Source organism: Bufo gargarizans, chromosome 8 (assembly GCF_014858855.1).
Source record: "Bufo gargarizans isolate SCDJY-AF-19 chromosome 8, ASM1485885v1, whole genome shotgun sequence".
Lineage (NCBI taxonomy): Eukaryota > Metazoa > Chordata > Amphibia > Anura > Bufonidae > Bufo > Bufo gargarizans.
The window spans coordinates 195,811,944-195,839,474 of NC_058087.1; the positions used below are offsets into that span (position 1 = coordinate 195,811,944).

The window sequence follows — 27,531 nt, forward strand, 5'->3', positions numbered from 1 at the left end:
TCACTTATATACAGTATACTGCATTTTGAAAGTCTTCACACCCTTTCACTTTTTTCAGATTTTGTTATGTTGCTCCTTCTGCTGAAATAAAAAAAGTTCTAATTTTTCCCAATAATTCTGCCCTCGATCCCCCATAATGACAAAGTGAAAACAGAAGGTTAGAAATCTTTGCTAATTTATTAAAAAGGAAAAACTTAAATCTCACATTGTCTTCAGCCCCTTTACTCGGGACATAAGTCTTTGCCCCCATTGGCAGCGATTCCAGGCTCCGGTCTTCTTGAAGATGATGCCACAAGGTTTACACCTGGATTTGGGGATTTTCGGCCGTTCTTCTCTGCAGATCCTCTGGTTGGACGGGGGCCGTCGGTGGACAGTCATTTCCAGGTCTGTCCAGAGATATTGGGTTCACGGCTCTGGCTGGGCCCCTCAAGGACAGTTGTTTTGTTGGAAGGTGAACCTTCGGTCCAGAGCTCTGGATCAGATTTTCACTAAGAATATCTCTGTACCATTACCGCTGTGTGTGCATTAGGGCTGAAACGATTACTCAATTTAATCAAGTGATTTGACAGAAAAAAATCCTCAATGCATAAATTGTGTCATGTGACCACAGAGCAGGAGTGAAGTAAAGCTTGTCACTCGTCGCTCCGTGGCCTCCCAACTCAGCACCCTACACTTCAGTAGCGGTGGTCTGAATTGTTGCTGGCAGTAGAGAGTGGCGGTGGTCTGCGTTGTTGCTGGCAGTAGAGAGTGTGGCGGTGGTCTGCGTTGTGGCTGGCAGTAGAGAGAGTGGCGGTGGTCTGCATTGTGGCTGGCAGTAGAGAGAGTGGCGGTGGTCTGCATTGTTGCTGGCAGTAGAGAGAGTGGCGGGTGGTCTGCATTGTGGCTGGCAGTAGAGAGAGTGGCGGTGGTCTGCAATGTTGCTGGCAGTAGAGAGAGTGGCGGGTGGTCTGCATTGTGGCTGGCAGTAGAGAGAGTGGCGGTGGTCTGCAATGTTGCTGGCAGTAGAGAGAGTGGCGGGTGGTCTGCATTGTGGCTGGCAGTAGAGAGAGTGGCGGTGGTCTGCAATGTTGCTGGCAGTAGAGAGAGTGGCGGGTGGTCTGCATTGTGGCTGGCAGTAGAGAGAGTGGCGGGTGGTCTGCATTGTGGCTGGCAGTAGAGAGAGTGGCGGTGGTCTGCATCGTGGCTGGCAGTAGAGAGAGTGGCGGTGGTCTGCAATGTTGCTGGCAGTAGAGAGAGTGGCGGGTGGTCTGCATTGTGGCTGTCAGTAGGGAGAGTGGCGGTGGTCTGCATTGTGGCTGGCAGAAAAAGTATGTGATCCCTTTGGAATGATCTGGATTTCTGCACAAATTGGTCATAAAATGTGATCTGATCTTCATCTAAGTCACAACAATAGACACTCACAGTCGGCTTAACCTAATAACACACAAAGAGTTAAATGTTACCATGTTTGTATTGAACACACCATGTAAACATTCACAGCGCAGGTGGAAAAAGTATGTTTACATGGTGTGTTCAATAAAAACACAGTAACATTTAACTCTTTGTGTGTTATTAGTTAAGCAGACTGTGATTGTCTATTGTTGTGACTTAGATGAAGATCAGATCACATTTTATGACCAATTTGTGCAGAAATCCAGATCATTCCAAAGGGATCACATACTTTTTCTTGCAACTGTATACACATAGTACAGACAAAAAGTTTGGACACACCTTCTCATTCAAAGAGTTTTCTTTATTTTCATGACTATGAAGGCATCAAAACTATGAATTATCACATGTGGAATTATATACATAACAAACAAGTGTGAAACAACTGAAAATATGTCATATTCTAGGTTCTTCAAAGTAGCCACCTTTTGCTTTGATTACTGCTTTGCACACTCTTGGCATTCTCTTGATGAGCTTCAAGAGGTAGTCACCTGAAATGGTCTTCACTTCACAGGTGTGCCCTGCCAGGTTTAATAAGTGGGATTTCTTGCCTTATAAATGGGGTTGGGACCATCAGTTGCGTTGTGGAGAAGTCAGGTGGATACACAGCTGATAGTCCTACTGAATAGACTGTTAGAATTTGTATTAAGGCAAGAAAAAAGCAGCTAACAGTCTATTCAGTAGGACTATCAGCTGTGTGTCCACCTGACTTCTCCACAACGCAACTGATGGTCCCAACCCCATTTATAAGGCAAGAAATCCCACTTATTAAACCTGACAGGGCACACCTGTGAAGTGAAGACAATTTCAGGTGACTACCTCTTGAAGCTCATCAAGAGAATGCCAAGAGTGTGCAAAGCAGTAATCAAAGCAAAAGGTGGCTACTTTGGAGAACCTAGAATATGACATATTTTCAGTTGTTTCACACTTTTTTGCTATGTATATAATTCCACATGTGGTAATTCATAGTTTTGATGCCTTCAGTGTGAATCTACAATTTTCAGTCATGAAAATAAAGAAAACTCTTTAAAATGAGGTGTGTCCAAACTTTTGGTCTGTACTGAGATTATATATATATATTATTCCCCCCAGTTCAGGGTGCCCCCCTCAAAGGATCCCCCCGCCTGGGAGCGCGGGCTAGTGCGGTGACGTCATATCACTGCACCAGACCACGTGGACCAGAATCCCAGACGTCCCCCCCCCCATAGGAGAGTGCAGGCAGCCATCCACCAAGCTGCCCTGCGCTAGGAGGAGTGACCCCCGACCTGCCCCAACCCTAACCCACCTGGAAGGAAGCGCAGGCAGTGCTCAGATCCTTAACCCCTGCTGACCTGGCAGCCCCAGCATGCTACCCCTGCATTGCAGATCCCTGTGTAGCCTGCCCTGCAGTGTAGTAACTCCTTATGCAGCACAGGGTTAACCCTCTCCTACCCTGGGTTAACCCTTCCTGCATTAACCTGCCCTGACTGAACTGCCCCTGCCTTGTACCCCTACAGCAGTGTGTTAATAACCCCTTCACTGCTGCTCTACACTTGCTATACCCCTGACCCTGTGTTAACCCACTAATCTTGGGTTAACCCTTGCTGTGCCACTCCCTGTAAATGTCCCTGGCCTGCATGTAAGTTAACCCTTGCAGTGCCACAATTACATTAACCCCTTGTACCCCGTAGGGACAGTGAGTAGCCAGGCAGGTGGGTTGCTGGTATGTATATGTGTGTGTGTAATGTATAGTTAGTGTGTGGGGTGGAATGGGAATTGTGTAGTGTAGTTAGGATTGTATTGTGTTTGTTGTAGTGCTATTATTGTATTGGGGTGCGTGCGTCATAACTATATATATATATATATATATATATAACCATTGATCTATAAATATATATAGCGTTATAGGCTGTAATTGTTATTTGTGTAAAATATTTATTCATACCATACAGTGTATAGTAATTATATCATCCCCAGACCGTGTTCACACCATAGTCAGAGCAGTGGTTAGGACCCCTTGCCATGCTGAGAAACCGTGACGTGGTGCATGTGGGCTCCGATATCTCCATGACTGGAACATATTGGCGAAAGTCTCAGCTTTTAATACCTTTACTTATGTCTTGCCAGCATAGTCAGTGTTATATCTGTTTGGTGCATTCTCTCTGTGTGTTCTCAATGATTACTACATTCTGTGTAGTTTGCTCCTGTGGTGCATGTGGACCGCGTCGATATCCTCCATTGTATGCATATTTTGCTGGGGTTAGTCGATTACTGCGGTCCACATGCGGTCGGGCTGCTCCCCTAACTAAAGACACGCTACAGTGTCATGGGCTGAGCAGCTCCTCCAGAATTGCCACTAATTTTTTTTTTTATTTATTTATTTTTTTTTGTTTTTCATTTTCTGTATAGTGTTATTAGTGACCGCCGTAGTATAGTGGTAGTAAGTCGCAGTTAGTTCAGTGTAGTGTATAGGCAACAGACGGAGCTAGTTATTTAGTCAATTAGCTTGTCAGAGAATATTGTATTTTAGGTATAAATAGGCGGAGTCATCACTAGACGACTCACGCCTATTTATGAATATTAATTATTGAGATTACCCTAAATTTCAATAATTAATATTTTCCTTACAGGAGTTCTGCACTTTGTTTAAACTGATGATCTATCCTCTGGATAGATCATCAGCTTCTGATCAGCGGGGGTCCGACGCCTGGTCCCCGCCCAGGCGATACAAGTCGTGACGTCACTCGGCCAGCGGTAAACAGTGAGAAGGCCGCGCCGCTGCCTTCTCAAACAGCTGATCGGAGGGGGTCCCAGGTGTCGGACCCCCGCCGGTCAGATGCTGATGATCTATCCAGAGGATAGATCATCATTTTAAACAAAGTGCAGAACCCCTTTAACAAAGCAATACATTATTTTAAGAAGGTTTTTCTTATTAGAGTACTCGATTAATCGTAACAATAATCGATTTCTAAAATAATCGTTTACTGCAGCCCTAGTGTGCATGTCCCATCTTACAGAACCACTTTAATTCAGTAAACGCTGAGCAATAGGACATGCACTACTTTTTTGCGGAAGGGCCATGCGGACAAACGGAAGTAGAATGCACACGGAGTAACTTCTGTATTTTTTACAGCCTCATTGATGTGAATGGTTCTGTATACGGTCCGCAAATAAACACGAGCCCTTATCCAAGCCATTCTGAGACTGTTTTCTCATCACACAAATTTTTATTTTTTTACTTTTTGGACCCAGACCCACTTGGTTCTTAAAGAGATAGTGGGTCTGATGGCTCTACAATACACTGTATGAGCTGTAGCTTATACTTTACAGACTAGCCAATCAGAGCGATCACCGGCCTGGGCCCTCACTCGTTCCGTCTGTATGTAACAGCCGGGGTCTCAGCACTGTCACCATCATAGACCTGGTGACAGTTTAATGCCATGATAAATATACTGGCTCCGGGGTCCATCGTTAAAGACCTGACATCCCCCGTCCATGTATGGAGGACGTCAGGAAGAGGTTAAGGGGTTGAAATGCCCGTCTGACTTCTGTAGGTGTTTTCATCACGATGGGTTTGCCTGAGGCCTTTCACACGAACGATACGGCTTGTATCAGGGTGTGTGCAGTGACACTCGCACCAGTTCGCAAGCAAGTTCAGTCAGTTTTGTCTGTGATTGCGTTCAGTTTTTCCCCACACGGATACAAAACAACATCTCCGAGCAACAATCAGTGAAAAACACAATGAATCCGGACTGCGATGCATTTTACCCTGAAGCCCCATTCGCTTCTATGGGGCCAGGGCCACCTGCTGCGATTCTCACACAATGCAGAACTGATGTGTGAAAAAGAACGCTCATGTGCACAGACCCCATTGGAATGTATGGGTCAGGATTCAGTGCGTGCGCTGACGGTTCCATGCGTTCACTTAACGCATTGCACCCACGCGGGGAAAACTCGCTTGAGTGAAAGGTGCCCAAGGGTACTTTCACACACTAGCGTTATTCTTTCCCCGTATTGAAATCCGGTAAAGGGTCTCAATACCGGAAAAAAAAAATGCATCAGTTTTGTCCCAATGCATTCTGAATGGAAAGCAATCCGTTCAGTATACATCAGGAACCCTTCTACTGTATTTGACCGGACAAAATACCGGAACAATACCACACTTGCCGGATCCAGAATTAATTTCCATAGAGATGTATTAATGTCGGATCCGGTACCAAGTGTTCCGGAAATTGCTGCATCACCGGATCGAGTTTTCTGGTCTGCGCATGCGCCAGGATATACGAGGAGTGGGTTTCTCTTTTGATCTTTGAAAAAAAAATTATAATACCGGATCCGTTATTCTGGATGATACCAGATCAGTCTAAAAAAAAAAAAAGCTTTCAGTTTGTATACGGCTTGCCGGAACTGCCCGACGGATTCTAACAACGCTAGTGTGAAAGTACCCGAAGGGCTCGTTCCCATGAACATGTAAAGCCCGTGCTATGGACCACAAGTTGTGGTCCGCAATGCACGGGCACCGTCCGTGGGGCAGGCGCATGGGGATTGCAGACCCATTCACTTGAATAGGTCCGTGATCCTTCAGTTCTGCAAAAAGATAGAACTTGCTCTATCTTTTTCGTGATGCGGAAGCATGGAACGGAACCCCAGAAAGCACTCCGTAGTGTTCCACTCCACAGCTCCGGATTTGCAGACACATTGAAATGAATGATGCGGAATGGCCACGGAACGGTGCCCGTGTATTGCGGATCCGCAAAACGACAACGGGCAGCACACGCTCGTGTGAACGAGCCCTAAGGGTAAGGTCACAGTCAGGTTTCTTAATGCAACCTTACTCGATGATACAGGCTAAGGCCTCACGCACACGACAGTATTTTTTCAGTCTGCAAAACGGGGTTCCGTTGGTCCGTGACCGTTTTTTCGTCCGTGGGTCTTCCTTGATTTTTGGAGGATCCACGGACATGAAAAAAAAGTCGTTTTGGTGTCCGCCTGGCCGTGCGGAGCCAAACGGATCCGTCCTGAATTACAATGCAAGTCAATGGGGACGGATCCGTTTGACGTTGACACAATATGGTGCAATTGCAAACGGATCCGTCCCCATTGACTTTAAATGTAAAGTCAAGAGTCCCTTTTATACCATCGGATCTGAGTTTTCTCCAATCCGATGGTATATTTTAACTTGAAGCGTCCCCATCACCATGGGAACGCCTCTATGTTAGAATATACCATCGGATTTGAGTTACATCGTGAAAACTAATATCCGACAGTATATTCTAACACAGAGGCGTTCCCATTGTGACGGGGACGCTTCTAGTTAGAATATACTACAAACTGTGTACAAGACTGCCCCCTGCTGCCTGGCAGCATCCGATCTCTTACACACCTGAAGGGGTTAATTGTGCGTATCATATCCCCCTGTAAGATCAGACCCCCCCCTCCCTCACCAGTTTCAATTTCATTGGTGGCCAGTGCGGCCCCCCTATTGTATTTATATCATTGGTGGCACAGTGTGCGGCCCCTCCCTCTATTGTATTTATATCATTGGTGGCTAGTGTGCGGCCTCCCCCCGATCATTGGTGGCAGCGGAGAGTTCCGATCGGAGTCCCAGTTTAATCGCTGGGGCTCCGATCGGTAACCATGGCAACCAGAATGCTACTGCAGTCCTGGTTGCCATGGTTACTTAGCAATAGTAGAAGCATCATACTTACCTGCTGGCTGCTGCGATGTATGTGTCCGGCCGGGAGCTTCTCCTACTGGTAAGTGACAGGTCTGTGCAGCGCATTGCTTAATGATCTGTCACTTACCAGTAGGAGGAGCTCCCGGCCGGCCACAGACAGCAGGTAAGTATGATGCTTCTAATATTGCTAAGTAACCATGGCAACCAGGACTGCAGTAGCGCCCTGGTTACCGATCGGAGCCCCAGCGATTAAACTGGGACTCCGATCGGAACTCTCCGCTGCCACCAATGATCGTGCAAACTGTGCCACCAATGATATAAATACAATAGAGGGAGGGGGGCCGCACACTGTGCCACCAATGAAATTGAAACTGGTGAGGGAGGGGGGTCTGCCCCCCTGCTGCCTGGCAGCCCCGGATCTCTTACAGGGGGCTATGATACGCACAATTAACTCCTTCAGTCATGTACACAGTTTGTAGTATATTCTAACTTGAAGCGTCCCCATCACTATGGGAACGCCTCTGTGTTAGAATATACTGTCGGATCTGAGTTTTCACGAAGTGAAAACTCATCTCGGAAAAAGCTTTTATGCAGACGGATCTTCGGATCCGTCTGTATGAAAGTAACCTACGGCCACGGATCACAATCTTGTGTGCATCCGTGTTTTTTCACGGACCCATTGACTTAAATGGGTCCGTGAAAAAAATAGGACAGGTCTTATTTTTTTCACGGCCAGGAAACACGGATCACGGATGCAAAACGGTGCATTTTCCGATTTTTCCACGGACCCATTGAATCTGCCATTTCTGTCCTTTTTACTAATTTGCTTTCCTCGCCTGCATGCACACGACAGTTGTGTGCATCCGTGGCCGTTGTGACGTTTCCCGTTTTTTTTCGCAGACCCAGCGCAGCTTTAGGTCACTATAATCCTGTAGAAGTAAGGTCAAGCAGAGACACATAGCATTATAAATCATGATAATGTCATGTGCAGAGAATGACAGCAAAAATTAATTTTTTTTTTTACTCTACGTATGTGGTATCGCCGGGTTCGCTGTGTCTTGTAATTGCGGCCAGGTGCCTGCTGTATTATACAGCCGGCACCCGCTGTGTATGGAGCGGGCTCACTGCAACAGCCGGCTCCATACTTTTACTCAGCCACTGTGAAATTCCGGGTATTTCACAGTGGCTGAAGGGGTTAAAGACTATCTGTAAGCATGATCAGCTCTACTAAAGCAGAAGTGCAGCCTGGAGGGGTTGATCATGCTGATAAAAGCAATACCTTTCTTATGTTTATAGGTAGAACTGTTGCCGAGATTGCGGCATTTTTAGTAATATGCCAGCACCAAGGAGCTGGCCACAGCCTTTGGAGCACTGCTTTTATAACACCCTTCTGAGCTGGGCACTGCCCCCTCCCTTAATTGTCTAGCCCTGCCAATCAAGGGGGAGCATTACAAAAACAGTGCTCCAAGGGCCCCAGCCAGCGCCTTGGTGCTCTAACCAGCTGATTTGCATATTACAAAAAATATATATTGCAGCTCTCTCACCAGCAGTTCTTCCGACAGATAGAACAAAGGGATCGTTTCACTCTGCATAATCAACCCTACCAAGCTGCATGCCTGGTTTAATAGGGTTGATCATGCTGACAGATCCTCTTTGTCAAGTCAATGCATTAGCTGTAGTGTGGACTCAAGATACCGACAACTGTCTTTCGTTACGAGTTTCGCCCCCTACGTGTACTCGAACACACAGCAGTCTGCAGAACGCAGTCACGTGAGGTCTGACGGCTCAGTCTCCGGCCGATCCTGAATACACATCAGGTGAAAGTAGATCCAGGTTTGTAGCTGCCATACACACTTTGTTTCTTACAAGAAAAAAAAAAAAAGAAAAAAAAATACAGTTTTGGCAATTTCTATAGCGAGTCCGTAGGGAAACCAACTAAAACATGCTCTAATTTAGAAAAAAAACATCACTGACCCACCCCCCAAAATAAAAATGCACCTCCTGGGTGAAAAAAAACTTCACTACAGAGAAAAAGCCTGTTTGTCCTGCATTTAATATGTCAGACATCCATGCAACATGACATTTTTTGCCTTCTAAACACACAAACAACAAAAACGCAAAACCCCTCAAAAACAGCATAAAAGTGTTTGACACCATCCTTGTGATCGCATTGACGTTCCTGTACAGAGCTGTCCGGCCACAGGACACACATGGCCGCCTTTTTCAGTCCCCCAGTTGCCACAACAACCAATGAATATTCCGGAATCGTGCCCTCCATCTGATAAGCTCCATGGCAATTGCACCCAAGGGGTTAAGCGCAGGGGATGAGGTTATAGAGGAGGCGTCTGTACTGCCTTGTATATGTAGTCTTTACAGGTTGTGTGGACGGCCGGTTATCGCCCTGGCTGTCAGGTAAGGACCGTGACCAAGAACCTGGTGCTGTCGTAAAAACATGGCGACACCAACGTGCCGTTTTGGAAAGAGACTCTGCCCCGGTTCTCCATGTGGCTTTAGTCTCAGTCAATGAGTCCAGTCTGCGAGCAGACACATGCCACGGCTTTCATGTGTCCTTCCTTGGCGTGGTCTGGTAAGCCATGTAGACTTTGAAGCTGAATTATTGGAGACGTGGAAATGGGAGCCAGCAGCCGCGGGGGGTGCAGTGCAGACTCCTCCGTGTGAACTGAGCCTAAGGGATCCACAGGGTTCTGTCCAAAACCGCTGGCGATTGACGGTACCGGCAACTTAACGTCCATTCACATTGATTACAAACAAGTGTCCATAAGATCTCCATGTGTCCTAAAGCAGGGATGCGCAACCTGCAGCCTCCAGCTGTAGCAAAACTACAATTCCCAGCATGCCCTAATAGATGTAGGCTGTCCAAGCATACTGGGAGTTGTAGTTTTATAACAGCTGGAGGGCCGCCAGTTGGGCATCCCTGTCCTAACGCATCACGTTACAGGATTGCGAGAAGCTCATAGATGCGGCACGTTTCCTGGGATCAGCGGTTCGCTTCCATAGGGATGTTCCCTCCTGGGCAGGGGAATCCTGCCATGGGTGTGAGCTCAGGCCGCTAGTGATCAGACCTGGAAGCCATAGTCATGTTAAGGGATCAAACCGTAAATGTACGCCGTATGTAAACTGCAACTTACGGATCATACGTGACGTAATCTCACAGAGCCCACGCTCTGCTATTGCATTGTGCACCCAATTGTACAGTTTCCCCCCTTGAACTCCAAGCAAGTCTGCACAACGTCCCTGGGAAGCCTGCGGTTTTCATAGTGTGAACAGTGTGCTGTCGTCACGTGACCCCTCCCTGTAGGACTCCGGCCTCACACAATACACACACCAAACCTTGACTGCCACCTGGCGGAGAGGGAGAGGACTGCCGTGACGTCACAGGCACGCGGGAGACAACGTTATGGGGGGCCCGGCCTGGGCTTCTTGGCGGGCTCGGGGGGGTCCGCGCTGCGCCGTTTCTGGGACAGTCCGTCGGCGGCTGAGTCCCGGGGCTTGGCGTGCTTCTCCGTCCAGCTCCGGGCATTGGCGGTGTACGCTGCCCTGTGGTACTTGTACTCCCGGGCGATGTCCGCCATGAGGGGGTCCTCCGGGTTCGGCTCGGTCATGAGCAGCTGAATGGAGGTGAGGACGGACGACAGGTTGAGGGCGGGCCGCCAGGCGCCCTTAGGCGGGGGCTTCAGGATGTCCAGGCAGATCCTGCCCGCAGTGTCTATGTTCGGGTGGTAGATAGGGGTGAGAAACTGCACCCGAGGCGGCTCGAAGGGGTATCTCTCCGGCACCACGATCTCCAGGCTGAACACGCCGCCCTCGTAGGGAGAGCCCGAGCCGCCCACCACCTGAGCCCGCAGCTCGTCTATCTTATCGTCCACCTGCCAGCAGCTGACCCCGGAGGGCGGCTCGGTGCTGAGGAGCTGCAGCTCCCGCTTCAGACGTGACTGTCGCTGCATCTCACAAGATGGCGGCGCTGTGACAGAAGTGACTGAGGCGAGCGGCTCCTCTCAAAAAAGCCCGCCGAGCGGACCACGTGATGAAAGCGCGGCAAAGCTGATTCTGTGAGGAGGGGATGTCACGTGACTTCGCCCAACCAGTGACTGACCTGATAGCGGAGGGCGGGAAAGTCCTAAGGTTTCTGTCAGAGCAGAGTGATCCGGCAAAACGTATGCCAACTGATAGCATTTGTGAGGCCTCTTTCACACTGGGCGCCCTGACGTCACTCTGGAGCGCCCCGGGAGCCGCACGGACGGTAAGTATACTGCTCCCCGCTACACTTTACCATGGCTGCCAGGACTTTAGCGTCCCGGCAGCCATGGTAACCATTCAGAAAAAGCTAAACGTCGGATCCGGCAATGCGCCGAAACAACGTTTAGCTTAAGTCCGGATCAATGCCTTTCAATGGGCATTCATTCCAGATCCGGCCTTGCGGCAAGTGTTCAGGATTTTTGGCCGGAGCAAAAAGCGCAGCATGCTGCAGTATTTTCTCCGGCCAAAAAATGTTCCGTTCCGATGTGAACGCATTGCACCTGCACTGAATCCCGACCCATTCATTTCTATGGGGCTGTTCACATGGTTATAAGGGAAAACAATAGCATTCTAAATACAGAATGCATGGTTCAATAGCGCTGGAGGGGTTAAAAAAAAATATTTAACTCCCCTTAATCCACTTGCTCGCGCATCCGGCATCTCTCCTGTCTTCTTCTTTGCTGATTGCAGTCAAAGGACTTGTGGTGACGTCACTCCGGTCATCACATGATTTATCACCATGGTAAAAGATCATGTGATGACCGGAGTGACGTCACCACAGGTCCTTTGACTGCAATCAGCAAAGAAAGAGACAGGAGAGATGCCGGCTGCGCAAGCAAGTGGATTAAGGTGAGTTCAATTTTTTTTTTTAACCCCTCCAGCGCTATTGTACCATGCATTCTACAGAACCCCGATCCCAAACCTGAACTTCGGTGAAGAAGTTCGGGTACCAAACATGCCGATTTTTCTCACGTGCGTGCAAAACGCATTACAATGTTTTGCACTCGCGCAAAAAAATTGCGCATGTTCCCGCAACGCACCCGCACCTTTTTCCGCAACGCCAGTGTGAAAGAGGCCTAAGAAGCGTCTAGGCTGCCATGGTAACCGATGGGAGCCTTGCGATTTCACTGCGGGGGCTCCGATCAGAAGGCAGAGGGAGCGGCGTCCATCCAACCTCACAGATGCCTCGATCGCTGTTGAACGTGTCTTCTGAGGGGGTTAAGTGACTGGTTTCGACGTCATCGCCGATGCTGACCATTGCAGCCGGGTGTCTGCTGTATTATATATTCTCTCTGCTTTTCCTAGGCCAGTGACCACACGTTCATCGGTCACGTGGTCCAGGAGCAGCTCAGCCCCATAGAAGTGAATGGAGCTGAGTGCGATACTAAGCACAGCCGCTATACAACCGACGGCGCTGCGCATGGTGAGCGCGGAGAAGGCAGCGGCGCCAACAGGAGCTCTGGTGCCTTTGTAAACAGCTGATAGGCGAGGTGTCGGACCCCCACCGAACAGATACTGATGACCTAACCAGAAGATCATCAGTATTACAATCTCGGAGAACCCTTTTAAATGGGCAGCACAGGCCAAGGGAGAGCGTCCCAACATGAAATGCTCCGATGGTCATCTCAGAGGGGCTGCTGGGGACAAGTCCGTATTCAGCTCTGAACCAGGACAACCTGGGTTTTCAGAATAGCTTGCATAATGGCTGTGCTTTTTTGTACAATCATACATGTGAAGGATCAGGTCTTTTTAGTCTTCCTTAAAAGGGGTTATCCAACTCCTATAAATGCCCCCAAAAATGCCAGGGCCCCTCATACTGATCATACTTACCCCACTCCCCAGCACTCACATCGCTTCTGATGCCGGCATGGCCACCGCTGCGTCTCCCAACATACAGGGGAAGGCAGCCAACAGCAGGACGCCACAGGGACGAGCCCCCCTGGCAATGCAGGTGATGCTAGCGAACCGAACCCGAGTTCGGGAAAAGGTTTTTAACAGTGGAAATACATTTTTGAAGTTATTACCCGATGTCTCGCGAGACTTTGCTAAGTAATAACTCCTGCTCATCAGAGCCAATACATTCTAATACTGTACAGAGCGCTCGCTCCGTACTGTATTGGAACAAAGTATTACGTGAATCGACTTCGGATGTTTCATCTGAAGTTGATTCGCTCGTCCCTAGTGCCAGCCTTTTATGTGTTGTGCTGTGGGAGATGTTGTAGTGCCCCAGTCATGAAGCCTGTGGTCTTCTGGGGGTTGCCTATCATATCCCTGGATAGTGTAAAGACAAATCCTCGGAGCATCATTTACAAGCGAGCAGCCACGTTGCACTAGAATTTAGCGCTGGTTTATCATACCTTCACCTCAGAATTCTGGTGTCTAAAAGTCACACAAATAGAGCTTTTGCAACTTTTTTGCACTTCTAGAAAATTTTGTGGTTTTTTTTGCATTTTACACCACTCACTCCAGTTTTGTAGAGTGGTCAGCTATGTTACTAAGTTTAACTTTATTTTTTTTTTTTTAACCACCTCAGCTCCCCTAGCTGAAACCCCCTTAATGACCAGGCCACTTTTTACACTTCGGCACTACACTCCTTTCACCGTTTATCGCTCGGTCATGCAACTTACCACCCAAATTAATTTTACCTCCTTTTCTTCTCACTAATAGAGCTTTCATTTGGTGGTATTTCATTGCTGCTGACATTTTTACTTTTTTTGTTATTAATCAAAATTTAACGACATTTTTGCCAAAAAATGACATTTTTCACTTTCAGTTGTAATTTTTTTTTAAAAAAACGACATCCATATATAAATTTTTCGCTAAATTTATTGTTCTACATGTCTTTGATTAAAAAAAAAATGGTTTGGGTAAAAGTTATAGCGTTTACAAATTACAAAAATGTGAATTTCCGCTTTTTGAAGCAGCTCGGACTTTCTGAGCACCTGTCATGTTTCCTGAGGTTCTACAATGCCCAGACAGTAGAAACACCCCACAAATGACCCCATTTCGCAAAGTAGACACTCTAAGGTATTCGCTGATGGGCATAGTGAGTTCACAGAACTTTTAATTTTTTGTCACAAGTTAGCGGAAAATTATGATTATTTTTTTTTCCTTACAAAGTCTCATATTCCACTAACTTGTGACAAAAAATAAAAACTTCCATGAACTCACTATGCCTATCATGAAATACCTTGGGGTGTCTTCTTTCCAAAATAGGGTCACTTGTGGGGTAGTTTTACTGCCCTGGCATTTTAGGGGCCCTAATGTGTGCAAAGTAGTTTGCAATCAAAATCTGTAAAAAATGGCCGGTGAAATCCGAAAGGTGCACTTTGGAATGTGTGCCCCTTTGCCCACCTTGGCAGCAAAAAAGTGTCACACATGTGGTATCGCCGTACTCAGGAGAAGTTGGGGAATGTGTTTTGGGGTGTCATTTTACATATACCCATGCTGGGTGAGAGAAATATCTTGGCAAAAAGACAACTTTTCCCATTTTTTTATACAAAGTTGGCATTTGACCAAGATATTTATGTCACCCAGCATGGGTATATGTAAAATGACACCCCAAAACACATTCCCCAACTTCTCCTGAGTACGGCGATACCAGATGTGTCACACTTTTTTGCAGCCTAGATGCGCAAAGGGGCCCAAATTCCTTTTAGGAGGGCATTTTTAGACATTTGGATCCCAGACTTCTTCTCACGCTTTAGGGCCCCTAAAAAGCCAGGGCAGTATAAATACCCCACATGTGACCCCATTTTGGAAAGAAGACACCCCAAGGTATTCAATGAGGGGCAAGGCGAGTTCCTAGAATTTTTTATTTTTTTTGGCACAAGTTAGCGGAAATCGATTTTGTTTTTCTCACAAAGTCTCCCTTTCCGCTAACTGGGGACAAAAATTTAAATCTTTCATGGACTCAATATGCCCCTCACGGAATACCTTGGGGTGTCTTCTTTCCGAAATGGGGTCACATGTGGGGTATTTATACTGCCCTGGCATTTTAAGGGCCCAAATGCGTGAGAAGAAGTCTGGAATATAAATGTCTAAAAAATTTTACGCATTTGGATTCCGTGAGGGGTACGGCGAGTTCATGCGAGATTTTATTTTTTGACACAAGTTAGTGGAATATGAGACTTTGTAAGAAAAAACTAACAAAAAAATTAAAATAAAATACATTTCTGCTAACTTGTGCCAAAAAAATGTCTGAATGGAGCCTTATGTCTGAATCACCCCCCTGTCATGGATGATCAATGACAGGGGGGTGATCAGGGAGTGTATATGGGGTGATCACCCCCCTGTAAGGCTCCATTCAGACATCTGTATGTGTTTTGCCGGATCCGATCCGTGGATGCGTGGATCTGTAAAACACATACGGACATCTGAATGGAGCCTGACAGGGGGGGTGATCAGGGGTTCATAAGGGGTTAATAAGTGACAGGGGGGGGGGGAGGGTGTAGTGTAGTGGTGGTTGGTGCTACCTGTGTCCTCTGGTGGTCGATCCAAGCAAAAGGGACCACCAGAGGACCAGGTAGCAGGTATATTAGACGCTGTTATCAAACAGCGTCTAATATACCTGTTAGGGGTTAAAAAAAAATCGAATCTACAGCCTGCCAGCGAGCGATCGCCGCTGGCAGGCTCGAGATCCAGCTCTCTTACCGGCCGATCCTGTGTACGCGCGCGCCTGTGTGCGCGCGTTCACAGGAAACCTCGCCTCTTGCAAGATGATGCACGGATGCGTCAAGGAGGAATAAATCAACCGCCTCCAGGACGCATCCGTGCGTTATGCAGTCCGGAGGCGGTTAAAGTGGCAATCTGAGTACAGAAGGAGGGCGGAGGAGCTTCTGTAGACATCAGGTAAGACACATTTATCAAACCGCAGGAGACATTAGATAAATGTGGCATAAAGTACACGGCAGACTCAAGCTAAACTGACTTCAAAGATCCCCTCATGATAAATCCCCCCCATGTCTTTTCTTAGCCATACATTCGATATACACAAACACCAAGACAGCCGTGAGCGCCGACATACCCCTTTATTATAACCGCTGCCTTGAAGCACTGACCAGAGGAGCTAGCTCTCTAATCACAATCCTATTCCAGATTCCTGATGAGCGGTTGGTTATTTTTTCTCAGAGATTTCAGGAACTGATCCTTGTCTTTATTCCACCAGGATTCCACGTGACGGAAGAGCTCCCGCATCTGCCTCTGAGAGGTCGCCTTGCTGCGCACGGTGTCATAGGCTTCGGTTGTCAGCAGCTTATGCTGATAGAGATCATCCAGGATCGGATCCACCTGTTTCACCCGTCTTATCAGCTCAGCTCGATGTCTGTCCACAAAATGCTCCCCATCTGTAATCAGAAGAGGCTTTAACTCTGATGTCCTCCGAATCTGCCTCCCTGACGCTGGGTTCACACCTGAGCGTTCGCGATGGAGCGCTCTGTATGCGCGATTGTACGGGTGTTTGCAATCGCGCATACAGAGACAAGTGAACACATTGTCGCGCATTTTTTGCCCCGAAAGTCTATGTACGGGAACGTGCGACAAGACGCCCCAAAGAAGCTCATGTACTTCTTGGGGTGTCGGGCGTTTTACAGCGCAATCGCGCTGTAAAACGCTCAGGTGTGAACCCAGCCTGATGTAACAGCAACTTTCTGAACATCATCTCCGCTGCCGAGATAACGGTAAAGTGGACGCCTGGTTCTGGTCATCGGGCTCGGTCTGGGAAACACTGACTGGGGCTCCCCTGACCCAAACTGACTGCATAAGGGCTCATGCACGCGACCGTTGTTGTTTTGCGGTTTGTTTTTCACAGATTCATTGTTCCGTATCCGAGTTTTTTTTTTCCTTTCCTCTGATTTAAGTCCTCTTCCGTTCCGTTATTCTACAAAACATATCCGTATGGTTTCCGTATGCGAGCCGTTTTTTGCGGATTGGAAATGGAAACAGTAACTTATTAATCACCAAACACATGAGCAATATGGGCTGGGCGTAGCATTTCTACAGTATGGATCCGCAAAATACAGATGAAATATGGATGACATACGGATGTGTTCCGTGTGCGTTCCGTATTTTTTGCGGACCCGTTGACTTGAATGGGGCCTTGGACCGTGATTTGTGGACAATAATAGGACATGCACTACTTTTTTACGGAACGGAAATATGGAAACGGAATGCACATGGAGTACCTTCCGTTGTTTTTGTGGACCCATTGAAGTGAATGGTTCCGCATACGGTCCGCAAAAAAAAATGGAACGGAAGCGGAAAGAAAATACGTTTGTGTGCATTAGCCCTAATACTGATTTATGATGCCGTCAGTTCCGGTCTGATCGCTGGTCTATTGTATACATCATCATGTGAGCATAGGGTTGGGCGATATACCGGTTTTTCGACATGATGAGCATTAAAAAAACGGCGATATGACCGTTTCCTAATACCGCAGTATATTTCGTGATGTCATAGCTTTAAAAACAGTCCGCGGCGCCGCTGCCCTCCCCCATCATTATCTATATATACCAGCGGCTCCTCCTGCTTGCTCCCATGGTGCAGTCTCCGCCCACTGAAGTCCAACGTCGGAATCAGGTGACGCCCCCAGGCTGAGTTGAGCAGCGCAGTACAGCAGCGAGTGGCGGGAAAGTCAGTCAGAGAAGAACCCACACTCCGTCCGACCCCCACCCCCTGCGGAGAGAAGAGAGTCGACCCTATATATCACAGCTGCCGGACGGGAAGCTATTAATGGTGTAATGTCACTGTCCACTCTGCCTATTACCCCAGTTATAGGTCTTGGCCCACTCAGTCCTTCATGCCTGCCGCTAGCTGCATGCTCCGCAGTGAGCCATCAGGAGTCCCTCCAGTCCCTCCCGGCTCCCCCATGACATGAGGAGCATGACCAACAAGAAGGAATTATGGTGGTGGCAGCAGGCAGGTGACAAGTCACAGTCACACAGGTGGCCATAAGACATGGGGGGGCAGCTGCTGCCCCCCAGCCCCATACTCTATGTAATGTCTCCTTGCAGCTGCGCTCCTTGTGGCCCCCATACAGTATAACGTCTCCTTGTGGCCCCCCCATACAGTATAACGTCTCCTTGTGGCCCCCCCATACAGTATAACGTCTCCTTGTGGCTGCCCCCATACAGTATAACGTCTCCTTGTGGCTGCCCCCATACAGTATAACGTCTCCTTGTGGCCCCCCATACAGTATAACGTCTCCTTGTGGCCCCCCATACAGTATAACGTCTCCTTGTGGCTGCCCCCATACAGTATAACGTCTTCTTGTGGCCCCCCATACAGTATAACGTCTCCTTGTGGCCCCATACAGTATAACGTCTCCTTGTGGCCCCCATACAGTATAACGTCTTCTTGTGGCCCCCCCATACAGTATAACGTCTCCTTGTGGCTGCCCCCATACAGTATAATGTCTCCTTGTGGCCCCCCCCATACAGTATAGCGTCTCCTTGTGGCTGCCTCATACAGTATAATGTCTCCTTGTGGCCCCCCCATACAGTATAACGTCTTCTTGTGGCCCCCCCATACAGTATAACGTCTCCTTGTGGCCCCCCCATACAGTATAACGTCTTCTTGTGGCCCCCCCATACAGTATAACGTCTCCTTGTTGGCCCCATACAGTATAACGTCTCCTTGTGGCCCCCCCATACAGTATAACGTCTCCTTGTGGCCCCCCCATACAGTATAACGTCTCCTTGTGGCCCCCCCATACAGTATAACGTCTTCTTGTGGCCCCCCCATACAGTATAACGTCTCCTTGTGGCCCCCCCATACAGTATAACGTCTCCTCGTGTTTTTTTTCTTTAAAACTGATATTTATCGCGATATATATCGTTATTGCGATAAAACATTTTATATCGTTATCGTCTGAATATTTTTGATATCGTCCAACCCTATGTGAGCCCAGTACAGTAGATTCTCAATCAGATAGGAACTGCCGGCATCATAAATGACTCTGATGCAGTAGTTCGGTCTGGCCTGCGTTTCCTGGACTGAGTGCGGACGTATGAATTAGCTTTTCATCAGTCTAAAGGTAGTCTAAAATTCAGCTCCTGTCTCATAAGAATCTCAGAATCCATGTTTTACACTGCAGCTCTGCTTGTTTGGATCGGCAGCTGTTTTTTTTTTTTTTAAAGCTGGCCATACATATCAGATAACGGCTGTCCCAATCCTCTCATATATAGCGTGCTCTGCCAAGTGAATTTATTATTCTCACTTATACGGCGCCGCCATATTCCGCAGCGCTGTACAGGCACCATCACTCGCTGACCCTAGTGGAGCTGATGGAGTGTTGGAGAACAAATGACCTGCTAACCACCGAGCCACTGTGCTGGAGAGAAAGCTGCTTCCAATAAGTGGCTTACATCCCCGAGAACAACAGGAGTGGGCGGCTGAAATCCAACATGCCCGATCCTTATCTTCCCCAAAATTGTTGGTCCACATAGATATAAGGTGTGCGCCGGCTCCAGAGACAGAGTAGTTACAGACTACAAGAGCTGAGCTAGGTGCAGGATCGTGAGCAGGCCGCCACTGAGAATGGCGCACATCACCCCATCCACAAGTGCCTGTAACGGCTGAAAAGCGGATGGCGTGTCAATGCTAATATACTGGCAGCTAGACCCCGAAGAGGAGACACGATCAATGGCAGCATTCCCGCCTCGCTGCCTGTAGTGGCGTGGTGCTACTCCCTCTGACTGAAGAGCGCCCCCCCCTCTAGCCGCACCTAAAGCCTCATTCACACGTCGGTGTTCCTCTACGTGTGCCGTACGTGTTTTCCATGGACAGCATATACCCGTGCATTTTAATGTGTGTATTCACACATCACTGTTTTCGCACGGTCCGTGGGTCCGTGTTTTTAGCACGGATGCATGCTCTATTTTGTCCGTGATGTATCACGCCCATTGTAGTCTATGGGTCCGGTAAAACCACGGATGCAACATGGTTTTTATCCGTGTTTCACGAACCATTAGGAAGAGATGCTTTGAAAATTATTTTCAGCTGTCCGGGGTCAGGGAAACACGGATGACACACAGACAGCAAAAAACGGACACAACACGGATCCATCACGGACATCTTCACAGAGACATCACTGACCGCCTTTTCATGGATTTAGGGCTTATGCACATGAACGTATTTTGTTTCCGTGTCCGTTCATTATTATTTTTTTGCGGCCTGTACGAGGAATCATTCACTTTAATGGGCCTGCAAAAAAAATGCAAATGACTCCGTGTACGTTCCATTTCCGTATGTCCTCATGGCCATTCTGCAAAAAATATTACAATGGATCCACAAAAAACGGATGATATATGGATGATCTGTATTTTTGGGCAGATCCGTGTTTTGCGGACCGCACAATACATGCGCTCGTGTGCACGGACACGGACATGTGAATGAGGCTTGCTAGATTGGAGACATACAGGTGCCCAATTCTCCATACTCTGTACCCTAGGTACTCACATCTACCAAAGGGGTCCTCAGGACAGGTCATCGATATCGGATCAGCGGTGGTCCGACAGTCCCGCCGATCGGCTGGTTGAAGAGAAGGCCGCGCTCCGTGCATTGTTTACCTGCTCGCCGTCGGCATGGCAGCGGTGATCAGTGTAATTACAAGAAGTCGCCCCGATCACTGCAATACACTTGAATAGGGAGGAGCGCCCCATTGAAATGAATGAGACGTAATGACACTGATCATGGCTGCCATGTCGAAGGCGATCAGGTAAACAATGAAGCGAAGGGGACGCTGGGACGGAGCGCGGACGTCTCTTCAGCCAGCTGATCGGCGAATGTGCATGAGCCCTGACCCTGTACATACAGGACGATACCCGCAGAGGCGGCTCTAGACTTTGTGAGGCCTTAGGCGAAACTCAAACATGAGGCCCCCACGAAGATCGTTGGGATGCCCGTGATCTCCCGTATGGCACCCCGGCTCAGTCCTCAAGAAATAAGCTGCGTCAACCACCGCACGGAGCAGTTATGTTATGTTACTAAGTCCTTGTATAGCGCTCTAGAGGAACTCAATCCGATCGAAGCGCTTGTCGACTGCTATATTGGTGGGCCCCTACGTCATCCTACACAAAAAGCCAGGTCTTAACCAACTTCCTAAATTCCAGGTAATTTGATGTTGTTCTAATGTGTTCTGGGAGGGAGTTCCAGATCTTGGGGGCCAATACTGAGAAACGTCTGTCCCCCCTTGTCTTGAGGCGGGTTCTTGGCACCGACAGAAGGGAGGCTGAGGTGGATCTCAGTTCTCTAGGAGGATGGTGACGTGTTATCTTTTTTTGCAGGTAGATGGGACCTGTTTTGTAGAGAGCTTTGTGTGTTAAGCAGCACAGATTGAACTGCCCTCTCTCTTCCACTGGGAGCCCGTGGAGCTTTTGTGACAGAATCTGTCCAGTCTAGTTTCTTGATGAGCCGGGTGGCTCTGTTTTGACAGTGTTGCAGAGCTCCGCATACATTGCATTACCATAGTCCAGGTGGGAGTTGACTAGAGCTCCCACCACGACCTGTCTGCATGTGTTGGGGAGAAACGGTAGGGCTTTTTTTAGAAGGAATAGGGCGAAGTTTGCTTTCCGTATTACTGCTTTAATCTGGGGACGGAGGCTCATTTCTTGATCCAAGATTATCCCCAGACTCTTTTCTTGTGTGGCGATGGCAACGTTTTCCCCAAAGATAGACGGGGCAGCAGCCTCAGGTGTTTTATGTAGTGCAATAAGCTCAGTCTTGGTCGGGTTGAGTTTGAGGTGGTTATGTGCTAGCCAGTTCCTGGCCTGATTTAGTCCTTCTTGCGTGAGCTTGTAGTCATCAGCGGATTTCGATACTCTCAAAAGGATCTGTGTATCGTCCGCATAAGACTCATAGCTGATGTTATACTCCTTCAGAATAGCGAGCAGAGGTCGGACATATATGTTAGAGTAATGGCGAGAGGGGGGATCCCTGAGGGACTCCCCACTCCACCTTCTCGACTGGGGAAAAGAATGAGCCAAGTTTGACTCTCTGAGTTCTGTTTTTCAGAAAGGAGTCAAACCAGGCAAGTCCGTGGCTATCTACTCCGATGTCAGCTTCTAATCTATTTAGGAGGATGGGATGACTGATAGTGTCAAAAGCTGCCGACATGTCTATGAGGACCAACCAGGTCCCCCCTCCCTCGTCTGCGACCCCTAGGCCTTCATCCCATAGGCTGACCAGGGCTGATTCCGTGCTGTGTGTTGGCCTAAAGCCCGACTGGTGTTCATCTAGAAGTCGATGCTTTTCTACGTGCAGTGGTGTGGTCATCCCTCCCCCTCCATGTATCTATAGAAGACTCGGAGATACACAAGTGCTGTATCTGCGGCTCTCCCATAGATACGTGTTGACCACCGCTCCGGGCACGAGGAGATCCGGAGTTCCATACAGGAGATCGTGGGGGATCCCAACGGCCAGACCCCCCCGATCAGACACTTATCTCCTATCCTTTGGATAGGGGATTTTTTTTCCTATCTCGGAGTACCCCTTTAATATGCAGTGACATCAGAGTAAAGGGTTAATATGCACAGTGACAACACAGTACAGGGCTTATATTCACAGTGCATATTAACACTTTGCATTAACCCTGGCCCAGTTCTCTAAATCGACCCTCCCCCCACACACCGCACTTTGCTGTACTCGCAGCAGCACTTACCTGTCACATCCAGGACCTCCAGGTGACATCTCCTCCGATGTGGATCTTCTCCGTCATCGTCTTCTCCATGCGATCCTGACACTTCTCTCAGCCGCCTCGTCTCTACAGAGTGTGACACACAGACATCTTAGCGTCCTCACTTTTCTATCATCATCCCCCAACCTGGAGCCCCACAGTGTTATCCTGCTGCTCACTGTGCCCCCCAATACCCCCAAATACTATCCTGAAGAAATAATAGTGCCCCCCATAGTAACAGTGCTCCTCATAGTCCCACCAATAGTAATTCCCTTCTAGAATGCTCTCATTAGTAATACTGCCCCCATTAAGTAATTTGTCCCCCACACTGCCCCATTAAGTAATTTGCCCACCACACTGCCCCATTAAGTAATTTGTCCCCCACACTGCCCCATTAAGTAATTTGCCCACCACACTGCCCCCATTAAGTAATTTGTCCCCCACGCTGCCCCCATTAAGTAATTTGTCCCCCACACTGCCCCATTAAGTAATATGTCCACCACACTGCCCCATTAGGTAATTTGCCCACCACACTGCCCCCATTAAGTAATTTGCCCACCACACTGCCCCCATTAAGTAATTTGCCCACCACACTGCCCCCATTAAGTAATTTGCCCCCCACACTGCCCCATTAAGTAATTTGTCCCCCACACTGCCCCCATTAAGTAATTTGTCCCCCACACTGCCCCCATTAAGTAATTTGCCCACCACACTGCCCCCATTAAGTAATTTGCCCACCACACTGCCCCCATTAAGTAATTTGCCCACCACACTGCCCCCATTAAGTAATTTGTCCCCCACACTGCCCCCATTAAGTAATTTGTCCCCCACACTGCCCCATTAAGTAATTTGCCCACCACACTGCCCCCATTAAAGGGGTTTTCTCAAGACGCAGGTTTATACTTACCTGCTCCCGGCGCGCCATCCACTTCCTGGTTTCGGCAGGGGGCGGGATCCATCTTCATTGATGTCTTCTCCCGGCCGGGCCGCGTGCTGTACTGAACGCGCACGCCGAGTCCGCGCATGCGCCCTGGTGACTTCTTCCTGGCCAGTATAGTATACTTGCCAGGAAGAAGTCACCAGGGCGCATGCGCGGACTCGGCGTGTGCGTTCAGTACAGCGCGCGGCCGGCCGGGAGAAGAAAAGAAGACGTCTGCGCACGCGCGGCCACCGCGATTCCTGAGAAGAGCGGTGGCCATAACCAGGGGAGACGGAAGACAACAGTCAGGTAAGTATAGGTTTATTTTTTTCTAAGGGGGGGGGATCTGTTAATTAAAAATATTTAGAAAAATGATCATTAACAGATTTAACAGTGATCATTAAGATGATAATACCTAGGGAACCTGTCACCGGGATTTGGGGCATAGAGCTGAGGACATGGGCTGCTAGATGGCCACCAGCACATCCGCAATACCCAGTCCCCATAGCTCTGTGTGCTTTTATTGTGTAAAAAAAACGATTTAATACATATGCAAATTAACCAGAGATGAGTCCTGTATGTGAGAGGAGTCAGGGACAGGACTCGTCTCAGGGTAATTTGCATATGTATTAAATCGTTTTTTTTACACAATAAAAGCACACAGAGCTATGGGGACTGGGTACTGCAGATGTGCTAGCGGCCATCTAGCAACCCATGTTCTCAGCTCTATACACAAAATCCTGGTGACAGGTTCCCTCTAAGTAATTAGAGCACACACTGCCCCATCATGTAATTTGCCCCCCCACACTGCCCCATCATGTAATTTGCCCCCCCCCACACTGCCCCATCATGTAATTTGCCCCCCCCACACTGCCCCATCATGTAATTTGCCCCCCCCCACACTGCCCCATCATGTAATTTGCCCCCCCCACACTGCCCCATCATGTAATTTGCCCCCCCCCACACTGCCCCATCATGTAATTTCCCCCCACACTGCCCATCATGTAATTTCCCCCCCCACACACTGCCCCATCATGTAACTTGCCCCCCTACACTGCCCCATCATGTAATTTGCCCCCCCACACTGCCCCATCATGTCATTTGCCCCCCACTGCCCCATCATGTAATTTGCCCCCCCCCACTGCCCCATCATGTAATTTGCCCCTCCCCCACTGCCCATCATGTAATTCCCCCCCCCCCCACACACTGCCCCATCATGTAACTTGCCCCCCTACACTGCCCCATCATGTAATTTGCCCCCCCACACTGCCCCATCATGTAATTTGCCCCCCTACACTGCCCCATCATGTAATTTGCCCCCCCCCACACTGCCCCATCATGTAATTCCCCCCCCCCACACTGCCCATCATGTAATTTCCCCCCCCCCACACTGCCCCATCATGTAATTTGCCCCCCCCCACACTGCCCCATCATGTAATTTGCCCCATCATGTAATTTGCCCCCCCCACACTGCCCCATCATGTAATTCCCCCCCCCACACTGCCCATCATGTAATTTCCCCCCCCCCACACTGCCCCATCATGTAATTTGCCCCCCCCCACACTGCCCCATCATGTAATTCCCCCCCCCACACTGCCCATCATGTAATTTCCCCCCCCCCACACTGCCCCATCATGTAATTTGCCCCTCCCCCACTGCCCCATCATGTAATTTGCCCCCCCCACACTGCCCCATCATGTAATTTGCCCCCCCCACACTGCCCCATCATGTAATTTGCCCCCCCCACACTGCCCCATCATGTAATTTGCCCCCCCCACACTGCCCCATCATGTAATTTGCCCCCCCACACTGCCCCATCATGTAATTTGCCCCCCCCCACACTGCCCCATCATGTAATTTCCCCCCCCCCCCACTGCCCCATCATGTAATTTCCCCCCCCCCCACTGCCCCATCATGTAATTCCCCCCCCACACTGCCCATCATGTAATTCCCCCCCACACTGCCCATCATGTAATTCCCCCCCCACACTGCCCATCATGTAATTCCCCCCCACACTGCCCATCATGTAATTCCCCCCCCCCCCCACACTGCCCCATCATGTAATTTGCCCCCCCCCACACTGCCCCATCATGTAATTTGCCCCCCTACACTGCCCCATCATGTAATTTGCCCCCCTACACTGCCCCATCATGTAATTTGCCCCCCCCCACACTGCCCCATCATGTAATTTGCCCCCCCCACACTGCCCCATCATGTAATTTGCCCCCCCCACTGCCCATCATGTAATTTGCCCCCCCCACACTGCCCCATCATGTAATTTGCCCCCCCCACTGCCCATCATGTAATTTCCCCCCCCCCCCCACACTGCCCCATCATGTATATTGCCCCCCCCCACACTGCCCCATCATGTAATTTCCCCCCCCCCTACACTGCCCCATCATGTAATTTCCCCCCCCTACACTGCCCCATCATGTAATTTGCCCCCCCCCACACTGCCCCATCATGTAATTTGCCCCCCCCCCCCACACACACACTGCCCCATCATGTAAATTGCCCCCCACACTGCCCCATTATGTAATTCCCCGCCTCACAAATTTGCCCCCCCCCCCCCACTGTCCCATCATGTAATCCCCCCCCCCCCACTGCCCCATCATGTAATCCCCCCCCCCCCCCACTGCCCCATCATGTAATTCCCCCCCCCCCACTGCCCCATCATGTAATTCCCCCCCACACTGCCCATCATGTAATTTGCCCCATCATGTAAATTGCCCACCACACTGCCCCATCATGTAATTCCCCGCCTCACAAATTTGCCCCCACACTAGTGCCTGATATTATGTAATTTGCCGCCCACCTTGTACTCGGCAAGGACATCCGGGAACATCCTGGCAGATATACATCGGACCCGCTGCTGGTCTGCAAGTAGCTTCAGAGCGCAACCCCGTCCTGCTGCGGTAATCTCGCGAGACCCGTGACCGCTCTCGCGGGATTATGCGCCGCAGGACGGGGTTGCGCAGCGCTCTGAAGGGAAGTGGCAGATCAGTGGACAAGTCCCGGAGGGAGGACTAAGTGGCCTAATGGCAGAGCCGCCTCTGGCCATACCGGGTACTGCTGTGTGGCTGGCCTGCGGCGATCCTCCACACACACCAGGCAGCGGTCTATGCTGGGGTTGTAGCATTTCCTGCAGAAACCAGGAAGGGTTATAGATTACAAACTGAAAGTGGCGGGAACATGCATTAACCCTCACACTGCCTGTGTTTATAATATTATTCCACTTCCCATAGACATAAAGGTCCATTATCTCGCTGTGACGGGGGTGCCAAGCCCAGAAGCAATGAGCGCTTCCATCACTACAGATGGAAGCGCTCATTGCTGAAGCACTGACACGTGACCCAGTCCCACGTACTGCGCCGGGGCAGGGAGCGGAGCGCATAGTTCCCTGCCCCTCCGCCGATCACCGCCATAGTCCTGAATCCTATGCGGTAGTGAAATCCCGGCGCAGGTGCGCGTGATGACGTCATCGCGCGCACCTCTGCCGGTGTAGCGTTACACTACCCTACCTCGTGAGATTTCCCTACCTCCCGACTTCCCGTCGCACTGCTAATGACGTGAGGAGGCGTTCCTGAGTTTTGCCGATCTGCGCAAACCGGCAGTTTATGGAAAATCTCAGCGGAGTTCAGCTTCACACCGGGACACTGCGCATGCGCCGGCCGGAGTTAGCCGCGCTTGCGCACTGGGCCGTAATATTTCCCTACAGAGGCTCTCCTGCGCATGCGCAGTGTCCCGGTGTAAAGGTGAACTCCGCTGAGATTTTCCATAAACTAAGCATGCGCAGATCGTCAAAACTCAGGAACGCCT

The 27,531-nt window shown here is 49.4% G+C and overlaps 3 protein-coding genes across 3 annotated transcripts in view; all 3 read right to left on the minus strand.

Moving 5' to 3' along the window:
* The window catches only part of LOC122944600, a 565,582-nt gene that overhangs the window by 321,890 nt on the left and 216,161 nt on the right, over positions 1-27,531 (minus strand). The window lies entirely within an intron of this gene.
* On the minus strand, positions 9,120-11,103 carry UBE2T (ubiquitin conjugating enzyme E2 T). Its single transcript, XM_044303064.1, has one exon. The coding sequence runs from the start codon at positions 11,047-11,049 to the stop codon at positions 10,501-10,503; it is 549 nt and encodes a 182-aa protein (XP_044158999.1). The 5' UTR covers positions 11,050-11,103; the 3' UTR covers positions 9,120-10,500.
* LOC122944607 (apoptosis-associated speck-like protein containing a CARD) lies at positions 16,136-26,666 on the minus strand. Its single transcript, XM_044303065.1, has 3 exons — positions 26,528-26,666; positions 22,779-22,880; positions 16,136-16,467 (listed from the first exon to the last, which is right to left on the minus strand). Exons 1-3 carry the CDS (start codon positions 26,571-26,573, stop codon positions 16,211-16,213), a joined length of 405 nt encoding a protein of 134 aa, XP_044159000.1. The 5' UTR covers positions 26,574-26,666; the 3' UTR covers positions 16,136-16,210.